Source organism: Pseudochaenichthys georgianus, chromosome 7 (genome assembly GCF_902827115.2).
Source record: "Pseudochaenichthys georgianus chromosome 7, fPseGeo1.2, whole genome shotgun sequence".
Classification (NCBI taxonomy): Eukaryota; Metazoa; Chordata; class Actinopteri; order Perciformes; family Channichthyidae; genus Pseudochaenichthys; species Pseudochaenichthys georgianus.
In genome coordinates this window covers 31,511,661-31,533,503 of record NC_047509.1, presented here as the reverse complement: position 1 = coordinate 31,533,503, position 21,843 = coordinate 31,511,661, and the positions used below count along the sequence as shown (strand labels likewise).

The 21,843-nt window shown below is 40.1% G+C and overlaps 1 protein-coding gene across 1 annotated transcript in view; it reads left to right on the top strand.

Annotated features, from left to right (window-relative positions):
- The window catches only part of mtor (mechanistic target of rapamycin kinase), a 141,472-nt gene that overhangs the window by 89,925 nt on the left and 29,704 nt on the right, over positions 1 to 21,843 (top strand). Inside the window, 5 exon segments of the mRNA XM_034086211.2 lie at positions 561 to 676; positions 11,336 to 11,413; positions 12,170 to 12,277; positions 16,947 to 17,072; positions 18,049 to 18,180. Coding sequence (XP_033942102.1) covers positions 561 to 676; positions 11,336 to 11,413; positions 12,170 to 12,277; positions 16,947 to 17,072; positions 18,049 to 18,180 — 560 coding nt within the window.

The window sequence follows — 21,843 nt, the reverse complement described above, 5'->3', positions numbered from 1 at the left end:
ACCACACTGCAGAAGCGTCCTTCGAGGTTTGCGGTCTGCTGCTTTGACTTTGTAAAAGTCAATCGTAAACCCTGAGACGAAACTCAACCTGCAGGCCTGTCCGTGTGAAAGACTCGGACCATCTTTTATTGTTGTTATTGGGAGGCAAAATGTTGAAGTTGCAATCATTTATGTTATTACAAGCTGAAATGGAGGGTAGTTCAAAACGGCAGTATAAAGGGCTGTATAATGTCAATCTGTCTCAGGCTTGCCAAGAGGTGTCAAGCCAACTCAGAACCCATCGACTCTCAATAAGCAGATACCTGCATATAAATTCAGAGAAATACATTTAAAACCTAAATTGACACCAGAATCTGAGATTGCGTTTCGGCCACAGGGTTCCTTCTCATTTGCACTCTATATCGTTATGGAACTAAAGCCTGCTTAAATGTGATTGGTAAATTCTATGTCAAAACAAAAGATAAATGGCAATTTTTACAATACTACCATTTTGTCAAGTTGCCTTTATGTTATCAGAGATTCAGTCTTTTTTTTTCGTAACTTGATTGTTGTTTTTTCAGGTCACTGGGACAGCATGGAGGAGTACACGTGCATGATCCCAAGAGACACACATGATGGCGCGTTTTATAGAGCAGTGCTAGCCCTGCATCAGGACCTCTTCTCATTGGCTCAGCAGGTGGGTTAAATCATCACTCACAAATATACCCAATGGATACGATTTCCCCGCGAACAGAGGTATATTATGGCGCATTTCCACTGCAGGGCCTCGCACGGCTTAGTACGGTATAGTTAGGCCTTGGTAGGCCAGGCTCACTTTATGCTACGTTTCCATTAAAGTTTAGTAGCTGGAGCAGTAACTATGGTAACGCAGTGTAAGCGGAGCCGTGACGTCATCTTCAATGCGAACCACAAAATCAACATCAGCCATTAGCTGTGTTAGCACTCAGAGCTCACAGCTCCTCATATCTGTTCAGAAACTAGACAAAAGTTAAACAAGTACAAACCACAGACTGTCTGTGTCATGGCGAATACAGTCGCTGGTTTATTTACAGTGGGGCAAAAAAGTATTTAGTCAGCCACCAATTGTGCAAGTTCTTCCACTTAAAAAGATGAGAGAAGCCTGTAATTTTCATCCTAGGTATACCTCAACTATGAGAGACAGAATGGGGGGAAAGAATCCAGGAAATCACATTGTCTGATTGTTAAAGAATTTATTTGCAAATTATGGTGGAAAATAAGTATTTGGTCAATAACAAAAGTTCATCTCAATACTTTGTTATATACCCTTTGTTGGCAATGACAGAGGTCAAACGTTTTCTGTAAGTCTTCACAAGGTTTTCACACACTGTTGCTGTTATTTTGGCTCATTCCTCCATGCAGATCTCCTCTAGAGCAGTGATGTTTTGGGGCTGTCGCTGGGCAACACAGACTTTCAACTCCCTCCAAAGATTTTCTATGGGGTTGAGATCTGGAGACTGGCTAGGCCACTCCAGGACCTTGAAATGCTTCTTACGAAGCCACTCCTTCGTTGCCCGGGCAGTGTGTTTGGGATCATTGTCATGCTGAAAGACCCAGCCACGTTTCATCTTCAATGCTCTTGCTGATGGAAGGAGGTTGTCACTCAAAATCTCACTATACATGGCCCCATTCATTCTTTCCTTTACACGGATCAGTCGTCCTGGTCCCTTTGCAGAAAAACAGCCCCAAAGCATGATGTTTCCACCCCCATGTTTCACAGTAGGTATGGTGTTCTTTGGATGCAACTCAGCATTCTTTCTCCTCCAAACACGTCTGGTTGAGTTTTTACCAAAAAGTTCTATTTTGGTTTCATCCGACCATATGACATTCTCCCAATCCTCTTCTGGATCATCTAAATGCTCTCTAGCAAACTTCAGACAGGCCTGGACATGTACTGGCTTAAGCAGGGGGACACGCCTGGCACTGCAGGATTTGAGTCCCTGGCGGCGTAGTGTGTTACTGATGGTAGCCTTTGTTACTTTGGTCCCAGCTCTCTGCAGGTCATTGACTAGGTCCCCCCGTATGGTTCTGGGATTTTTGCTCACCGTTCTTGTGATCATTTTGACCCCACGGGGTGACATCTTGCATGGAGCCCCAGATCGAGGAAGATTAGCAGTGGTCTTGTATGTCTTCCATTTTCTAATCATTGCTCCCACAGTTGATTTCTTCACACCAAGCTGCTTACCTATTGCAGATGCAGTCTTCCCAGCCTGGTGCAGGTCTACAAGTTTGTTTCTGGTGTCCTTTGACAGCTCTTTGGTCTTGGCCATAGTGGAGTTTGGAGTGTGACTGTTTGAGGTTGTGGACAGGTGTCTTTTATACTGATAACGAGTTCAAACAGGTGCCATTAATACAGTTACCAAGTGGAGGACAGAGGAGGCTCTTAAAGAAGAAGTTACAGGTCTGTGAGAGCCAGAAATCTTGTTTGTTTGTAGGTGACCAAATACTTATTTTACCGAGGAATTTACCAATTAATTCATTAAAAATCCTACAATGTGATTTCCCGGATTCTTTCCCCCCATTCTGTCTCTCATAGTTGAAGTGTACCTAGGATGAAAATTACAGGCCTCTCATCTTTTTAAGTGGGAGAACCTGCACAATTGGTGGCTGACTAAATACTTTTTTGCCCCACTGTATGTCTGTATAGGCTGTTGTTGTGAGTGTGGACGGTCGGAGCATATACAACGTTAGCTTAGCCGATCTCCATTCAGAAAACACGCATTTTACAAGGTTTTTCGTCTGCCGTCTTGTCTGCAGACTTGTCAAAGCATTAATTCATGGTTTTTACTAACCGGTATCAGTATGTTGTTACTTCCGCATCATTTTGAAACGTTACAATTAAATCACGGTAAAATATGTTCATTTTGTTGTAGTTGATGCCCCCTTGCCAGCGATTCTCTCAGTTGTTTAGCATATTCAGCCCGGTGTTGGCCCGGAAAGAACCACAATTTTGGAGAGCCAGAAAAACTGTGAAAGAGTACCCGTTAGCCGGAACTACCCCTAATGGAAACGCAACAGAAAACGGGCCGGGCACGGCACGCTTAAACCGTGCTACGCACTGCAGTGGAAATGCGCTATTATACAGGGTTCCCGCGGTGTCTTAAAAAGTCTTACATTTGATAATCAGAATTGAAGGCCTTAAAAAGTCTTAAATATGATCATAAAAATAAGAAAGGTCTTAAATATGATTTAGAAGGTCTTAAAAATGATCGGATTTGAAAGGTACTTCTATGTTGCGATCATAGACTGTATATATAAATGGACGTAGGGTCCGTGACATCACCCATAGGATTGTGCAGACTTGCCGAGAAGCCCTTAGTAGGCGGAGTCGGCCACTAACGGCTCGACAGTGACGTCAGAGTTCAACTCCCGCCTGTTCCAGCCTGCTCTAAATAAGGGCAAAGAGGCGGAGCCGAGGCGGGACCTGCTGCCACCGAGCTGGAAGTTCCAGAGCTAGCTGACGCTACCAAGCTAAGCTAACATGCTCCCCATCTGCACACTGCCGTGGCATTTTACGTGGCGTTTCTAAGGTAAGCGGACAAACTATTCAGCAAAACTATAAATAATAATCTAAGTTATTGAGTTTTTAGCATAATACTTCAGAATCTTAAAATCCCTTAACGTTTGTATGCAATTGTGCTAAATTCAACACTGGAATCAAGCAAATATTAATATGTTTGCATGACATTAGTTATTTATATTTTGATATCACTTAATTACACGTTTAATACATTTAAGTCAAGCTAAGGTACATGTGATGGTAGCTAGTTAGTGCTCTTACCTGTGATGCCTCCTCCAAACAGCATAATAACCAGATTGTATCATTAAAACTAAGTACCAGTTCTAGATCCTTGACTTCAGACAAACAATTCAAAAGACAAAATGTATTTGAATGTGCCTCTTAACCTGAGATATTAGTTATACAGTAATAGTATTGACAATCTAAAAAAACTGAGCAACTCAACAGTCAACTTTATATTTCTTATTGTCTAAAGCATTTATTATTTTCATTTTCCCCCTCTCATATTCAGTGTGGACGGATTGAGACAGCGTGGTGTCCAGAGAGCTGCAGAGACTTCAGGGAGAAACCTCCGTGTGATGGACGTCCTGTCTGTTGGTTTGGAGAGGACTGAGGTTCTTTCCTCAGCGAGGAGGATCAGGCCTGATGGAGGAGCTGATACCAACTGCACAGGCCTAGTCTGTCACTTTATTTGACTAAATGTGTTTACTTATACATTTAATAGGTTTACACCTTCTGTCCATATGTGCTTTTTATTTAAAACATGTTTGATTAAGTGTTGGTTCACATTTCAATAAATTGTATTTGCACTCCTTTTGTCCATTATTCTTACTGAAAATGTTAGATTACACATTCACATCTGACTGGCCCCATTTATTTGTGACGTTGCAAACTCTGCGGTACAACACAGGTGTTGTGAAGCTCATAAAGTGAGGCAAATAGAAATAATCAGCTGATGGAGTGTAGATGTGGAAATAGCTGCATTTGATCAGCTGACTGTGTTTTCACAATAAAAGTAGTTTCTTAGTGAATGTCCTGTACTGGTCTTAAAATCTCATAACATTGGCTTTTAATGTTCCTCTTGGATGTTCTTCTTGACCCTCAGAGGAGAAGAACATGTTGAGTCGTGTCTTTCAGGCATAAAACATTATTGCAGAACAAGTGTGTTATTTATGAAAGCGGTGTGTTTGTGTGTTTAGGGGCTGTAGATATAATTATTTTGTAATTGTAATGTTTTTTTTTTTATTTCAACTGAGCTAGAAAGACAATCAGATTATGAATGAACAGTATGAAGTTCATCAACATTGAAATATATTTTATTATCAAAATAATATTTAACTGTTATCAAAACGTAGTGCAACTGTAGAAGCTTGCTCTGTTGTCTCACTGAAAGAATAACTTTTACCACGTTTTAAGTGTTAAGTATCTTTGCCTTCAATACATTAAATAAAAAGCTGACAAAGTCATATTGCTAAATATCTAAATGTAACTTTTTGTATTTAGTATTTAGTATTGTTTAATGCAGGGGTCGGCAACCTTTTTGAAATGAAGTGCCATTCAAAAGAAATGTTGTTATCAGCGTGCCAACGATCGACAATTATCATGGGGGGGGTGTTGAGGAGCTTGACGCTCGTGACCTATCAGCAGGAGTGCGGGGGGAGCCTCGCTGCGGGGAAGCAGTGTGTGGACCTGTCAGCGCAACTTACATGATGCCGAATTTAACAAACACATTTAAATAATTGGTTTAAACGGCATAATAAGGACGATCGTCAGTTCAGTGATTCTCCAGAACACACATGTTATGATATTAGGGTCATGCAGAGTGAGATGAGATCGCTGTCCCTTTAAGAGAGAAAGGGGTGTGGCTTGTGCATGTGTGTTTGTGGATGGTGGGTCGAGCGACAGTGAGGGAACAGTGAGGTATGTTTCTGGAAGTGAAACGAGGAAGCAGAAAAACAGGTCTGTGATGTACTTTGTGAAACAGAAGAACAGCTAAATAAATGCAAAGGCCTCCCAAGAAGAGCTCGCCTCTCTCCAGTAATTTAAGCTTAAGTGGGTTATTGAACCTGAAGCTTGTTGCTTCTGCCCTCCTCGACTACGGTCTGGGAGCCGACAGGAAAGTTCAACACACAGATGGCCAGTCCGCCCCTTTGTAGCATATTATTTCAATGAGAGATGAGCAGATCGCCACTGGGCTTTCAACTAAAGACACAGCCACGCAAAAACTGCGGCATTTGTACAGCTCCTTATGGGTACTGCAATTTGGAGTTACGGCCCGTCCACACAGCGGCGTTGGAAGCTTCTGCCCATTCACTTTCAATGGGGTGACGTCACTTTTCGCCGAACTGCGTTGTGGGAAGCAGAGCGGAGCTTTTCTGGCGTTTCAGGCTGCAAAAGTTGAGCAATGTTCAACTTTTGAAGCTTCTGAAGCTTTCGGTGGAAGCGTCAGCCAATCAAATCATATGCCAGTACAAGCTCTAGCCAATCAAACCGCTGCTTGTGTGTCAGGGGCGGGAGATTCATGTGATTGGTCGAGCTTCAGACACGCCCACCGGCAAGCTTTTTCCAAAGCCGCTGTGTGGACGGGCCGTTAAAGAGAGCGGGGCTGCGTTGCGTGCATGGCTTCCTTCTGCAGGTAACGGGGAGACGCGCTCTGGCGGCGGTCTCGTTCAGGATCCGAAAATACAATTTAAATATTTTGCACACTTATTCCACTTATTCCTAGTGTGCCACTGGTTACGGTGCCACGTGCCAATGGTGGCACGCGTGCCAGGGGTTGCTGACCACTGGTTTAATGGAATGTATATCAGTGTATTCAAGTCAATACTTCATTTATCTAAACCAATATCTTTCTTGATTCTTTGTACAGTATGAAAAATAGAGTCTTTGTACCTGTGCTGTAGTTCACTGCTGTGAGGAGTCCAGTTCTGTCTCACTCTGGTCCAGCCTGTCTGCATCACCTGGACACCTTAAACAAACAGATATATATATATATATATATATATATATATATATATATATATATAGATATATATATATATATGTAAAGTACCATATGTACAAACAATATAACTTATTTTCTTCTGTTGAACATGTTGGATTGTGTATTGTCCGAGTCAGGGTCCTTTTTATTTTACTGTATCTTTGGAAGTTGTGTTACCAATGCTTACTGTTTATTTGATACCAATTTGGTAATGCAATTAATACAAACAACAAGGTTTGGGTTCGTTCTTCAGATGATTGTGACGTTAACGTGTAAGCTCAATAATGAACTCCAGCTCAACCAACCATATTGTAATATCTAAATAATCATCTTGAAATATGCCATTAATAATTGTAATATACACACATCTTATTGTGAGGTTGATTTCACATACACTACTTCAACGTTAGCTTGTCTACATACTTGAGCATAGCCAATTTAAATTAACCTTAGCATGCATACAGTTCCTACCTACATAATAAAATATCTCTAAGTTACAAGGATGACCTTATTTTATTAACCTCAAACAGAAGCCGTTTGTTGTACAGTATTATCCCACTTAATGCTTAACACTTGTCTATTTCGTTTTAACCTTTATATATATAGTCTATGATTTTAACTTGGCTACTATTAGCATCGTTAGCACCGATGTAGCTACCACTCGCTTATACGCTAACCCAAGCCTTAACATTCATTACGTAGCTGATTAAAATCATTAACGCATAAATAAAGTAAAGTAAAATTTCACTTACCGCAAAACCGCATTCATGCACCATCTGTTTTAACCGCAGAGCGAGTCACAATAGTCCGATATATAAGCATGAAGAACAAACAACCACGGCCGGCTTCAAGTTGTGTTTCCTGGATGAACTGACCAGGCAGAGTCCCTGTAGCTAGCTTAACGGAGCAGCTAGCAGAGAGACAAGAAGCTAGCAGCAGCAGTCACTTGACAGAGCTGTCACTCAATGTGACCACGCCCTAATATATGCAACAACTTTAAAACCTAATATAAATAAAAGGGTCGCGTTAGAAAACAATTCACTCACAGATCCATAATCATGAAGGTGGAATCTAACTATATGCATAATAATATTTATTGCAGCCAGGGGTAGAAACATGTTTTTTTTCTGAAAGTTGGACATTTTAACATGGGAGTCTATGGAAATTGCTCCTTTCTGCAGTCATCGCCTATCGGCCAATATATGAACTGCAGTATGTGGCACTTCCGTATTGGCGTCCCGGCTCTTCCCCAGAGTTTGCCGCTTGGTTGCAATTGCCAAGCCAATATTTCAAGGATACTACGTCATCGAGTGCCGCCGAAGGACTATTCCAATCTCCAGCATACTTGGAATTCCACCGAGGCCGAGTCCTTGGTTTGGGGGTAATTTCGAGGCTGCACATGGGTAGACTCCGCGTCCTTCAAATTCCCACAATGCTTTGCGCACGGACCAATTTCCCCAAATCTGTGGAGGAAAATGTAAGGCGGGGCCTCTCATATGACGCACACCTGCACACTTGCTAGCCTGTTCCACTCTTTGTTTTCCGAATGCCAGGAAGGATTCTTGCCTAGCTTCTGAAGGAAGTGACTCGGAAGACATGTGCTACCAAGCAAGCATCCTCGCGATTGAGAAACGGCCAAAGTCACTACCCGATCTGCAGCTCTGCCCGATCTGCAGTGCGCATGTGCGAGATGGTGCGAGAACTCCGGACGGCAACCCAAGAAGGACACTTGACACAGTGGCTTTTGGCAAAGCTGAAAAATAAAACTCGAGAGAGATGAGTTATTGTTATTACAACGTGACTTCACTATTTTTTAATAACTCTTTTTATTGGGTTCTTTTATTTGGGGTTAAGTACATTGTCAGAATAAGTGAGAAATGGATTTAACTTCTGTTAGACAGCCATATGCCATACATTTTTGCATACATTCACAGTAAATATTTATTCAGTATGTTAGCTGTCTAACAGAAGTTAAATACATTTACTTTGTAAGTAATTATGGGATGTATATCTTTTATAGCCATTTTTCTTCATACTTTCTTGCCGTGAAATAGGTCTTAAATTCTATTCAAAGTAAATTTGAGGTGAAACCTGCAGGAACCCTGATTAGAAGTCCATACTATCAGAAAAACATCTCATAAAGACATGCCGCATGGGAATACGTTTACCCTAATGGTTTCTGGACTTTTCATTAGTCCTTTATAGCAATGCTTGAAAAAGTTAAAATCATTGGAAACAACATTGTAGGAAACATAAAAATGGCTTTACGGCTGTTCCAGACACGATGAAATTCCCCCGTCAGCTCAGGCTATTAATTAAAACGAATCGAATGCACAAGGTTTGTTTTGTTTTTTCCTTTTACAATGTGGTTCAAACTTAGTGTGGAAATGTTATGTAACTCTTACTCGTCACAGTATTCAGCCTCAAATAAATACAGAGCTTGTTACCGCGTCTGTCTGCCTGTCAGCACGGTCTGGTGGAGATCAGGGTGGTATTTTCCTCATTGGATGAAGGATGGGATGTAAGATGAGCTCATGGTCCATGGAGACGGATTTGTTCAAGTTGGATGGCAGCAACATCTAACAAACACAAGCTCCAGCACTGACACCAGTAAACACCTGCTCATCCAATTTCCCCGGGACTCATCCTCCGAATCGCCTTTTCACCACAAAGCCCGGGAGGCCTGCCCTCTCTGCCCCCTCATGCTTCCACAGGCGCCCTCCCTCCTTCTAATTTGGAGATTAGATCCAGTTGTGGTCGATAGAATACTACATCAGTTAAATGGGGAAAGCAGATTTTCTGACTCGTGGCGATGATGAGGCCGCTCGCGTTGAATGAGGAGGAATGAGAAGCAGATGGAGCGAGGGTGAAAGCTTAAATGTCAACATGAGCTCAGTCTTCCGGATGTGGTTTTTCTCCCTCTATACCCCCCAACAACCAGACCAAGTTCCAGGAGTTTGAGCGTGCCCCTTTCATGAAAGGGATCAGCTTTCTTTGCTTTATGAATCTTAGTGTTTACTTAGTTCCAGTGATGATGTGTATACACGGCAGTCGTGCTCCCCTTTGAAAACATTTTGTAGCTGTGCCAAAATTACTGATATATCCAGTTCTCAAGTGGGCGCTTGAGTTGTAAATTTGCTAGGGTTAGGGTTAATTTGTTTTCAAACTTTGTGTTTCCTCTAGCGGTTCATTCGGCCCTTACCAAACACATAGAATGCTTCATATGTGCAATAATAGCGTTTTCTGATTGGATTTAAAACCAATGTAAGTGCAACTTTTATGTAAGAGAATGGGAGATCGGGTCACGGTTTGTTTGTGCTGCCAGGAGCCAGACACTGCATTTATCAGGAGTCGTCTGGACTGCACATTTCCAATGAGGCCCACACACAGTAATTCAGGAGGTAAACAGGACCATAACCAAGGGGAGGCTGTATAGAAGCAGCCTCATTCTCACCTCGTCCCAACCGCCCTCCCCCTAACCCCTCCTCTTGTTGTGCATGCCTGAAGAGGTGTTTAGGCACGCCATTCCTCCCTTTCCCTCCCCGCAAAAGAATAATTGGTGGGAGTCGGTCTGAAACAGCTGTGTACCCTTGCCTCAGAGAACTTCCTCAGTCCCCCCTCCCTCAATTTACCTTCCCACTAATAACAGTTCCCAAAAAAAACATTGGCTGTCAAAGCCCGAGAAATCTGCACATTTTCCGCCGCAGTACTTGTGTCCTTGTTTGTCCCTTTTTGCTGCTCTTGATCATGTCTTACTGTTTTCCATCCCTCAGGGTTCTCGCTGGTCATGGAACGTCTCCAGTGTCCCTGACTTTAAAGAGGTGTGGTCCTGTTATGAAAAGTCAGGGAACTGGAAGTTTAATAAATGTGTCTAAAAAAAAATACAGGAATATTGGAAAAACCTTCTTAGGGCATGAATGTCTTCTGGCAGTTTGGAGGAATTAGTATCAAGGACATGGCTGGAACCAAAACTATCAGATCACATTCAAAATGATTGTTTATCACTTTTATACAATTCCTCTCCCTTTCTCTAAATGTGCGCAGAACTTTAGGATTGTTTTTGTTCTTTTGTTTGATTCTGTTTATTTAAATGTTGCAGATATAATCCATCAACATATGAAATAATTTGAGGACATTCCATCCCAGGATCCTCCCAAGATGAACAAAACGGTGACATCAAAACCAAATAGATTTATAAAAGAGATACTGAACAACAATCTCATTAAGATGGTGATATACGAGAATAAACACAAAAAAAGAATATAATTCCTCTTTGGACTGCTGCAATGTTGAGCTTTTTTTTATCAATACATTTAACATCCACAACCATGGTAGCATACCTTCACACGGTTGCTTTCAACAATTCATTTCCCTCTCCTCATAAAACACTTTGCATTCAGCAGTGCATCAAAACATTTCGCTACACAGTATGCATCTACTCCTAGTGTCACAGATGTGTCACCGTTAGCTGCACTTGAAAACCGCGTGTGCAGCAAGCAATAACACGGCTTAGTGTGGATTTAGTCTAATCCCGGCTGGTCCTGATGCGAGAAATGTTTAGGATGGTATGACATTCTTGACATGCCATTCTTATGTTTTAAAGGGAATTCCAATGTGGCCATTTGTTAGCTTTACTAAAGAGTGCCTTTTGGAGGGCAAATCATGTAGGTCATGGATGACCTGTTTTACTTGTTAAGGTTTTCTGCAACTTCAGAAGCTAACTAACAATAGCGCCATCACTGCACCATTCATACAGTCACACATCTTATTGAAAGATCACATTGTAAATGTTTTTTTGTTTTTATTTCCTGTAGTGTATTGATAAAGCAAGAGACCTGCTGGATGCTGAGCTGACGGCCATGGCTGGAGAAAGCTACAGTCGAGCATACGGGGTAAGTGTTAGCTAAAATACTCAACCCCTGGCTTTACATTACATCACATGCAGCTAATGCTCTAATACAAAGAGAACTACAATACGTGCAATCAACCATGAAGATACGGACCACCATTATCCCCTTTATCTCACCCTTTCAACACTGGCACTCCAGGGCCCAAAAAATAACATAACAAAAAAACATGAAGATACAAACTCGACACATACTATAGCATGTTTTTGTTTAGTGGTACCTGTGTTCCAGCAGTCAGGAAGTAATGAACCGATTGGACAATGCAGAGTGATGATCAGGGTCGAACATTACATTTTTTCATGTGTAGAACGATTATCCCATAAAACAACGGTTATTAAAGCGATAATTTATAAGTATTTAGACATTTTTAAATCTCAGATCTCGCTTCTTGAGAAGTTTTTGACTTCTCCACAGCCCCATGTCCCTATTTTATTTTCTATATACAGTAATACATTAAAAAGCAGCTCCTCTCTTGCAAATGTTGTCAAGTAACATCAACATAAAAGCCATTTGATTCTTGTTGATTTACATACGGTTGTTACAAATGGCAGCCAAGCGGGAAGATGACCAACCCTTTCTAACAGATGCTACACGACAAGGTCCAGTGGGTGGCTAAATGCATTTAATTGCAGCTCCTGATGAATTTACAAGCTTTAATGATCCTTATATTGCACAGAAGGGGCTTTCGCAACTGTAACAATGAATGTGTTAAAATGAAGGATGCATGTGTTTGTTTTGCAGGCCATGGTGTCCTGCCAGATGCTGTCGGAGCTGGAGGAGGTGATCCAGTACAAGCTGGTGCCTGAGAGGAGAGACATCATCAGGGAAACATGGTGGGAGAGGCTTCAGGTAACTGCAGCGCATAATATGAGGACACATGCTTTAACACACACACAACTTCAAATGTGTAGCTGCTGTTGGGAAAGGTTACCATTGCTAATGGGAATCATTACACCTTACACACTAATACCTCAGAGAGCAAGAATGTAACTGTGTTCTACATGTGTGTGTTTATCTCTTAATTTGAAAGTAGATTTGTGAAATTCATGAGTCATGTTGGGCTCTGGTAAGTGTTATTCATGGTGCTTGATCAAACTGGAGATGAAGGTCAGTAGTAATTAAGGAAGAAATATGTTCCATATGCAGCTAAAACTAGCTGCAATCTGTCCAAATGTCTACAGAAGTTCATTCACAATCTTGCCGCTGAGTAAACAAAGAAAGGAATTAGCCACAGCGCATTGTCAAAAAAGGCAAATGTTTTATAAATCTTATGTTTTTCACACACTTTCAAGTAAAAGTAACCACATATGATTTGAGTTGCTGGCGCCTGACAGACTGGCAGCCTCTTCGCTCCACCACCTCATCATCAGCGCATGTATATTGTCTGTGAATGTGTGTGTGTATTTTGGACTTATGTGTGTATTTGTATACTATCATTAGAGTGAAAAATGGAATTTCCCTCCCGGCGATTAATACAAGTTTATCTTTATCTTCATAATAGGGCCCCTTTAATTAATAATGATAAAGTAATATTAGATTAAAAACCCAAGGAACTCACTTCCACAACGTTTTCTGAGTGTTTTGGACATTAACTAAAGATGATGTCCATAGGTGAGTGTTGGTTCATACTTTAAATTGAATTGTAAATCAAGAGCTTACATTTTCCCTACTTGGTAAATAAAACTAATCGCCTGAACTCCTTCACACCTAAACATGTATCAAATCATTGTTAATAAATGTGACCTTACTTGCCATTGCAAGGAGTATTCAAAAGATCCTTGGCTCATGTTGTGTAATCCCATTTTAACTCTTCCTACTTCCTAAGACTGATTATGTGTTGTCCATGCTATCAAATGAAACAGAACCACAGAAATTACAAGCGCCACCGGCCAAGTCTTTGGAATTTTAGACGGATGCCAATCGGATCTAGGATAATTCTGTTTAAGATCGTCTTTTCCACTTTGTTCTTTTCACAGCGGAATCAAGATGAGATTGTTTAAAAGGCTGCTGCTTTGTTTGTACATGTGAGATTAATGATTTAAACAAGGCGGAAAATCTTATAATCCATTGACCTGTGATGCAGTCCTGATAGCATTGAATCAAAGCTGATGAGTTTAATACAGCGCTTATAATGCTGCTCTTTTGTCCCTGCTGGCATTCCTGTCTGTCATCTGCTCAGATGTTACTGACGTCTTGGAAAGTCCCTTAAACCTGCGTCATCCTGTACCTTAACTGCTTCCAAAGAAGATTGTCTTTGTCCGAATGTGCCTGCCCAGAAGGCTCCGATATACTTTTTGTGAAATCTAATTTGGAGTATTCTAAGAGGCTGTTTAATACCACACATAAAGCAAATACCAGAACACTTAAAAAGTCCAGGGGATCTGTTGACATCTGAAGGTCACGATGAAGAAGATAATGCTGGAAATAATTCAAAACATAGACAGCACTTGCGTTGCCTGCATAAAAAAGACATAGGAGAAATAGCTGGGGCTTTTACAGCATCAAAAAAACATAACATGGAATGGAATGTTTTATTCATTAAACCAAACAAGAAGAGCAATCAGAGAGATTGCTGTTTTTTAGCAACAGATGTAGAGCATGATGTGCATTTTCTATGCAATTGATGACAAAAATAAGTGGCCATCCATCATTTTCCTTTTAAAAGCATTAGACAAAAATAAAAAAAGGATGGTCAATAACAAATAACAAACTATTCTCAAAGGTTAAAGTATAAGTTGGTTGATTTTGAAGTGCATCATTTTGTTTATGGCTTTGGATACAAGTTTGACATTAGCCTTCTCTGGTCGCCGACAGGTGCAACATGCTACAACGGCCCAAAACACTTCCATTAAGAATAGTGTGCTGCACTTCCATAAAAGTTGCACATATAAAAAAACAAATGTGCCGAAAAGCGTGCAAATGAAGAAACATTTTCACCATCTTGACGAAACACCTTCAGCGTTTCTTCTATGAAGCGCTTTTAGGAAACCCTGCTCATCTTTCGCCAAGTTGGTGAATGTTTTCTGAATGCTGCGCATGTGTTTACAAGTTGGTGAAGATGATTCTTTATTCGTATGTGTTTTGACACATTTGTGTTTTTTTATTTGCACCGTTTTTAAAGCTGCAGCGCGTTTCTCCTTTTGCACCTGTCGGCCACCATAGTCTTCACCAAGAACTTGTTAAAAAGCTTGTTTTCTCCCAAATGACTTGTTTTTTCCCCAGTTGTTCGGCTGTAAGAAGTGCAACTGTTACTAATATCCTTGTGGCATTTCAAGGTGTCTATAAAATCAACTTGACCATTGAAGGGATACCTTTCCACACTCAAAGCCTTTGTGCCGTAAAATGAAGATACTCTTGAACATCTTGACTTTTTCCACCCATAGCAGATGGAGGTTGGTTGGAGGGGGTATTTAGGATCAAGAGAGGTCTTCCTGAGCAAACAGACAGGGCCCATAATGGCTCCAGAGCTGCGTTGCCTGACAGGTTTCTTCTCTCTTTAGTGATTTATTAGAGACTGACCGCACACATGTGTTGGTGAGTCACTGTCCAGGTCCTATCTATACCAGTCTCTCACTCATCAAAGGATTAGAGGAATGGCAAAGAGCGTATGAAATACACTGCACCCCATCGTGTATGGGTAAATGTGTCGGAGTGAGTTTTATCTCCGGGAGTTTAAATGTTGGACTCTTAGCTGTTGGTTCCATCTTCAAGTTCCACTAATGCAAATCATCTTTAACTTTCCTCCTTGAAGAACTTAAGCACATTCGCTCCAACTTCTCTGCTTTGCCTTTAAGCAAGTTCTCCAAACATTTGAAAGTATTTTACCTCACATCTTTGTCGGGCCTATTCCATTCTCTTGCCCCTTTTTAATAATATAATATCGAACAGTCTCGCATTGCTTAAGTTTGGCAGAATTGCTAAACTGCGCTATGTTTTCTTGTTTTTGACCCTTATTTGACACTGTTCATTCAAGAGACAGACAGGAACAAAGGGGATTAGATGCAACAATGTTTCACGGCTACAGTTGAACTTGGTTGTGCTTTTAGACCACCTGTCCACCATGACGCCCCCAAGGATAAACAGTTGTTGCTTTCAATCAAGTTCCTTGAACTGGATAATTTGGCATTTCCTTTTCTTCTTCTTGCCAGAATGTCAGGAATCTCTTGCAGTTAAACTCAAACTAAACTTTAGATCAATGAGCATAGCTTCTGCCAGATTTGACCTGCACTCAGCCCCTTATCCCATCAGGTATTACCTATTTCAGGTAATAGAGTATTTTATTCTAGCCTCAGCTTGTTCAGCTGCTCACTAAAAAAGGCTTGTCAACATTCTTAAACGATCTAAGGAAGGATGATAAAAGTTTCAGATAAGGTTAACACTTAGGCAATGTGGATGATTTATAGAGATCTGTTGGTAGAAATTTAAAATTAGATAATAACATTTTTACGGTATCATCGTTACATTTACCTTGGCCTAGAATGAACTCTTCCTATCTGCATTTGGAGCGTGTCTTCTTCCACAAAGCTTGACATGTTGCAGTGCCATGTTGTTCTCTACAGTGACCTAGAAAGGATAAACTCTAGCTCATGAGGGCATGTCACGTTTTTATGTTAACTAAAGGTCAACGTAGATTCTTTACACATCACACAGCTGGATGCAATTATGGAATGTCCATAGTACATTACAATACAAAGAAAAAGAAGAGAAAATAAGATACAAACAAATATAATCGAACAGACTGGTCCACAAAGATTTGTGTTATCTTTGAAATACTTTATTATCCCTAGAAGAATAGTTTTACTTGGACAATCCTGCAGTTCCAGAGATAATAAAAAATCATAGTCATACTACATAGTAAATATTAAAAGACTTGATCATATCAACAGATGACTTATGTACATGTTTACATACACAAATACACCTACTGACACTGGCATCATATTGCACAACCCCTCATTGCCAACTTTTAGATGTAATTGTGTTGGTTAACAAAGGTCCGCACAGTACTGATTTAAATAAAGTGTGTGTTGCAGCTAGTTGCCATGCAACGTAATACCTTCCTTGAAGCAGTGTTTGTAATTATAATCAAGTTTTCCATGAAAAGTTTGTATTACATCGTCTACCCCCTTGTGGATCTGTCTCGAACTCAAATCATAGAGGATTACATAGCACATGCTTTTTTCCCCATCAGAGCTGAAGCACTGTTTTATATCACAATGATGGAGTCGAGGTTCTGGTTAATAGAGTATTCAAGACAGTTAATGTTACGTATGAATGTATAAATTCAGACTATTGTTTATTTTATTTTTTTTCTGGCATGCAAACTTGTACTCACATATTTAGGACAGGGCCCACTTTAAATAATAATTTCCCCTGGGTTTGATCTTTACCCCTCTCTTACGTGTGTTCATTCTCTCTAGTTTAACAAGTTTGTTTCTCTCTCTGAAGGGAGTAACAAAGGGGTAATGGGTTTAACCCTCCTTCCCATATAATCTTTTTTGTGTGTCTTTTCCTTCAGGGTTGTCAGCGTATCGTAGAGGACTGGCAAAGGATCCTCATGGTCAGGTCGCTGGTCATCAGCCCCCACGAGGACATGAGGACTTGGTTGAAGTACGCCAGCCTCTGTGGCAGGAGCGGACGCCTGGTCAGTACTTTGAGAAATGTGTACAAAGCCCTTCTGTATTTTCTCATCTGACCCCCTGGGGATGAATAAATCAGTGTCATACGGGAAAGGGAAATGAAGTGTAACCATGAACTCCGGCCATGAAATTCAAACTTCATTTCAATCTGTTTTATGTTGGCGCTGATGAATCTAACACGGCACCCTCAATCACACTGTTTAGAAACCTGAGCATATCTGCACAATTGAGGTGGGGCAATTTTCCATCCTTACCCCATACCTCAGTGTTGTTCCAATTGATTGCAGGGTAGGGCAGACAAAAAGCACATTTTTCTTTCTACACATTCTTGACGCACACATGGCAAAAACAGGATGTGATTTGCCAACGTCAATCCAAGCAGGAAATGTAATTCCAAGGTTTTGGAAAAAATGACCCCATTAATAATTCTTGTCTTTAAAAAAGAGAGAAAAATCTTTAGCACTTATTGAAGCACTGACATTTTAGTTTTGTAGTTTATTAAAAACAAACAAATCTTCATGTTTACACACATATACAAACTCAACAAACCTCCCCTATAAGATTTCAAAAGTTATACCTAAAATAAAAGGTAGACACAGATTGCATATTTCAATTCAATGTGATGTTGATGAGACTTTACAGTAATAATAAAATATATCAACATTTACAATTTCTATAGATGTTGGTAAGCTGAGATGCATTGCAATGATATCCAAGTGTTACTAAGCTTTGCTAATTAAATTCCTTTTTGGAATAATAATGTTGATTGCAGCGATGGAATCTTCCAAACAGTAACAATTGTTTAAAAAACAATATTGAAAAGTCCTTAGAGTGTCTGGTAGTATAATCTTAATCAAACCACATAAAGGTAACATTTTAATCAAGATTGTATTGTCTTGGGGTCCCTTAAATCAATCTGATTCTTATAAGCTGTGAACCTTCTGTGAAATAATTTGATCTTTTACTTCTTTATCCCTCCAGGCCCTGGCACATAAGACCCTGGTGCTCCTCCTGGGTGTCGACCCCTCCAAACAACTCGATCACCCCCTGCCCACTGCCCACCCCCACGTTACCTACGCTTATATGAAGTACATGTGGAAGAGTGCCCGCAAGGTAAGAGCATACAAATGTTTTAGGTTGAGTCGATGCTTTATAATTTACTTTTTTTTTACTTTTTTGTTGCAAGTCTTCCACTGTTATCTTTTAGTGTTCTGATTAGCTTTATATAGAGATTTGTTGTGCAACATAAGGCAACAATCACAGTTTTAAATATGCCAGTTAAGGAGGGGTTTAAATACCTGGAACATTAGTGACCTAAACATGTACTTTATTTAGCATAGTGACAGAAACAGCCTGAGAAACTTTAACACCAACAAACTACATCTGTAAAACAGAGCATTGAAATTGAAACCAGCCTCCTCATTGTCCATTCCAGAATATAAATCAGTCCCACCGGGGTCAACAAGAGGTGTTGAGCTTACAAAAAAGGCGTTAATGAACCAACGGGTCACCATTATATTATAATATTTTCAGCAAGAGGCGAGGTCTATTTTGTGTATCTTTAATGATAAAAGAACATGAATAAAGAACCATCAAAACATTTAAAATACATATATTAGTTATAGGTAATTCACAGTCAACAAAAAGCATAAAATGAAACCAAGCTTCACTTGACAATGTAATGAGCACAGTTATCTTAAATGGTAAATTATTATAATATTAAAGGGGCACTATTTTGCTCATTTTCAGTTTCATAAGGTATGGGAATTTGAAAGCAAATGTATATTCGAATATTTGACCCCCCAAAAAACGGTTAACCGGTTAACCGAAATGTACATATCCTATAAAAAAAAATTGGGTTTTTTTTTTTTCAATAATTTTTGGAAATAAATACATACATGTTCAAATAAGTGTAGAAACCAAGTCGAATTTGTCAAATGTATTGAACTGGTGATCACAGTTTGATAGGCCTACAGCTTTCATGTGCGGACAAGGCGATTCACAATCAGGCCAGCTGTAGAGAAGACCCTCTCAGCTGGAACGGAGGTTGCGTGTATAGCAAGGTATAGCATGTATATATAAGTTTAATTTGGCATAGTTTGACCTCTACACCGCACTCACTAACCTGGTCGAAATATTTCCACACATTACTCCTTTTTGACGCCATGTCTGTGTAGGACTCTTCTTAGAGTGTAAATAATTACCGGACTATGACTGGTAAAATATGTTGAAGACCGGCAAAACTAAATCTCTCCAGTCAAAATGTCTATGTACTTTGCCGCCACACACGGTTGCCAAGCAGCGCTTATTGTTGTTTAGGCTGGCCACTCATGTGTCGCGAGTGTTGACAGGGGACGGGGGAGCACGCTCATGAACTGTTAGCGCCGGAACCTCGCAACGGCTGCGGAGCGCATTTGCGCCACATTTGGGCCTAAGATGAGGTTTGAGTCTGCGTGATCTGCGTGTAGGCAGGGGCAGCAGCCATATCATTAGCAAGAACTAGCTAGATCTGATGGATTTGGACATAAACACGAGTGAAGTATAACCGGACGAGAGAGAGAGAGAGAGAGATCAGCACCTGCAGCTCTGCCCGCTGTGAGGGACCGGTGAGCGGAGCAAAACACACCTTTTAGACGTCAACTAACACATTTAGCTATGGCACAGTCGTATATATATATATATACATTGAATTATTCAATTTGATAATATGTAATCAACTTAGGCATCACTCCCAAAAAAAAAAAAAATAATAATAAAAATATTCATAACTCATATTCGAATACCTGAATAATTTCGAATATTTGATTAATCGTTCCCATCCCTATTTCACATCAGTATTTATTGCCTGTACTGTGAAATGTTTACATTCTTTAATGTTGAAAACGGTCTTCAGCACCTCTTTTCACCCTCACAATTGTTTTGGGCTCCTCCACCTCTTCTGCATTGTAAATGTACAAATCAGGAAAGTGATTAGTAAGATTTGCAAGTGTTGATATGCTGATCTGACCGACTCATAGTTTTTCAGAAATTCATTTCATTTCATTTCAAACCTTTATTTAACCAGATTGGTCCCATTGAGATCATAGATCTCTTTTTCAAGGGAGACAAGAAATTGCAGCTGCTCACAAATATTGCACTTTGGCTGACTTTGCATTCATTATTTTAAATATGTTTCAGTGTTGTGTAACTTCTGAGAGCTTTGAATGTCCCTTAATACAAGTCAAATCTGTAAAACCAACTTAACTGTCACATCTAGGTTAATGTTGTGGTTATTAATCTTGTTATATCCATGGCAACAGTGGATGAAGTAAGCCTCACTTAATACTAAAATGTCCGTCCAGAACGATTTGTGCTTTTGACCTGCCAGCAGTGGTGACCTAACCTCATACTGTAAGATTGGACTGCTCTGCCCTGTGCCATTAGTCCATCACACACCCTTTGACATACAGTATACACCCCCCCAAACACACATTAACACACCCACATTTATGGCCAGGTGTTAAATAGTTATTCTTGCAGCTCTCATTAGGGGGTGTAGGTAAGTGTGAGCTTAAGCTTTGCTCCTGCTAGAGCCAGCTGTACTGCTGACCAGACAAATCTGAAAATACACACGCATAAAACATTGTTTCCGCTGAAAAAATTGTGCCAATCAACGTGTCTCGGAAGACTTCAATGTCCCAGACAAATTGGAGAAATATTATATTTGTTTATCATCAAACAGTTAATAGGACGGCTTTACAAAGAATGACGGTATCAAGCCATGTATATTTATGTTTTATTGAGAAAAAGAGTATTTCAAATAAAATGCTGTCAATTACTGATATAAATAAATATAATGTATATATATTAACGCAATATAATATAAAACCAAATTAAAACTATTCATCAATTTTTTTTTAGATAATAATAACTGCTGACTTAAAAATGAAGCGCTGACTTTGATTCTGTTCTGCAGAGAGAATCCTTGGATTTTGCATCTTGGTAATTTTGGCTTACTAATGGATAGATGAGAGTAACACCTACGTCACTTCCGGGCGAAAATTATGGCGCCGCCCACTTTTTGGGGAAAACAACGCTGTCATTTGAATGGCGGTCAATACAAATTCTGAAGTTTTTGCCAATCCGATCAGAAATTAAAGAAAACCGTGGATTTTTGGATCTTCAAAGAGCCCGATTACGATGGCCAGTCAGGCAAACAATTACATTCAATCGTTATGACCAGAACGATTTTAATTTGTCGGAGTTCAACAGATCAACCAATAAAACTGGCTAACTGAAACGCACACACATTTACAGCTGGAAAGGATGCATCCACTGTTCACTCATCGCACTTGCCATGCATGTGGTGCTACTAAGTAAACACCATGCAAAGTGAATAACCCATCAGGCGTAATGGAGTAGGCACAAAGGCAAAACTTATAAATCAGATCTGAACCGTTTCTGAAACAAATTATTCAGTAATTTTTCAAACTTAAGTGGAAACGGAAAACTCGTCTCCCATGCCATGTCCAAGTGTCACAAAGACGACCGTAACATATCAATTTACAGTTTTCTCAGAATTGAAAAAAAAGATTTCCACTTTCTGGGATGGTAACTGTGGAGGACTTACACTACAGATAGCTAGTGTAAGTACTAGAGATCTAGCTCTAGTAACTATAGATAGCTACTAAAAGATAATGAGTAAAGCAAAACTGCTATCCTCTTCCTGTGTTAGTAACGAGCAAAAAACCTGCCTAATGTCACTTGAATTCCCTAATTCCAAAGGTAATCACACCG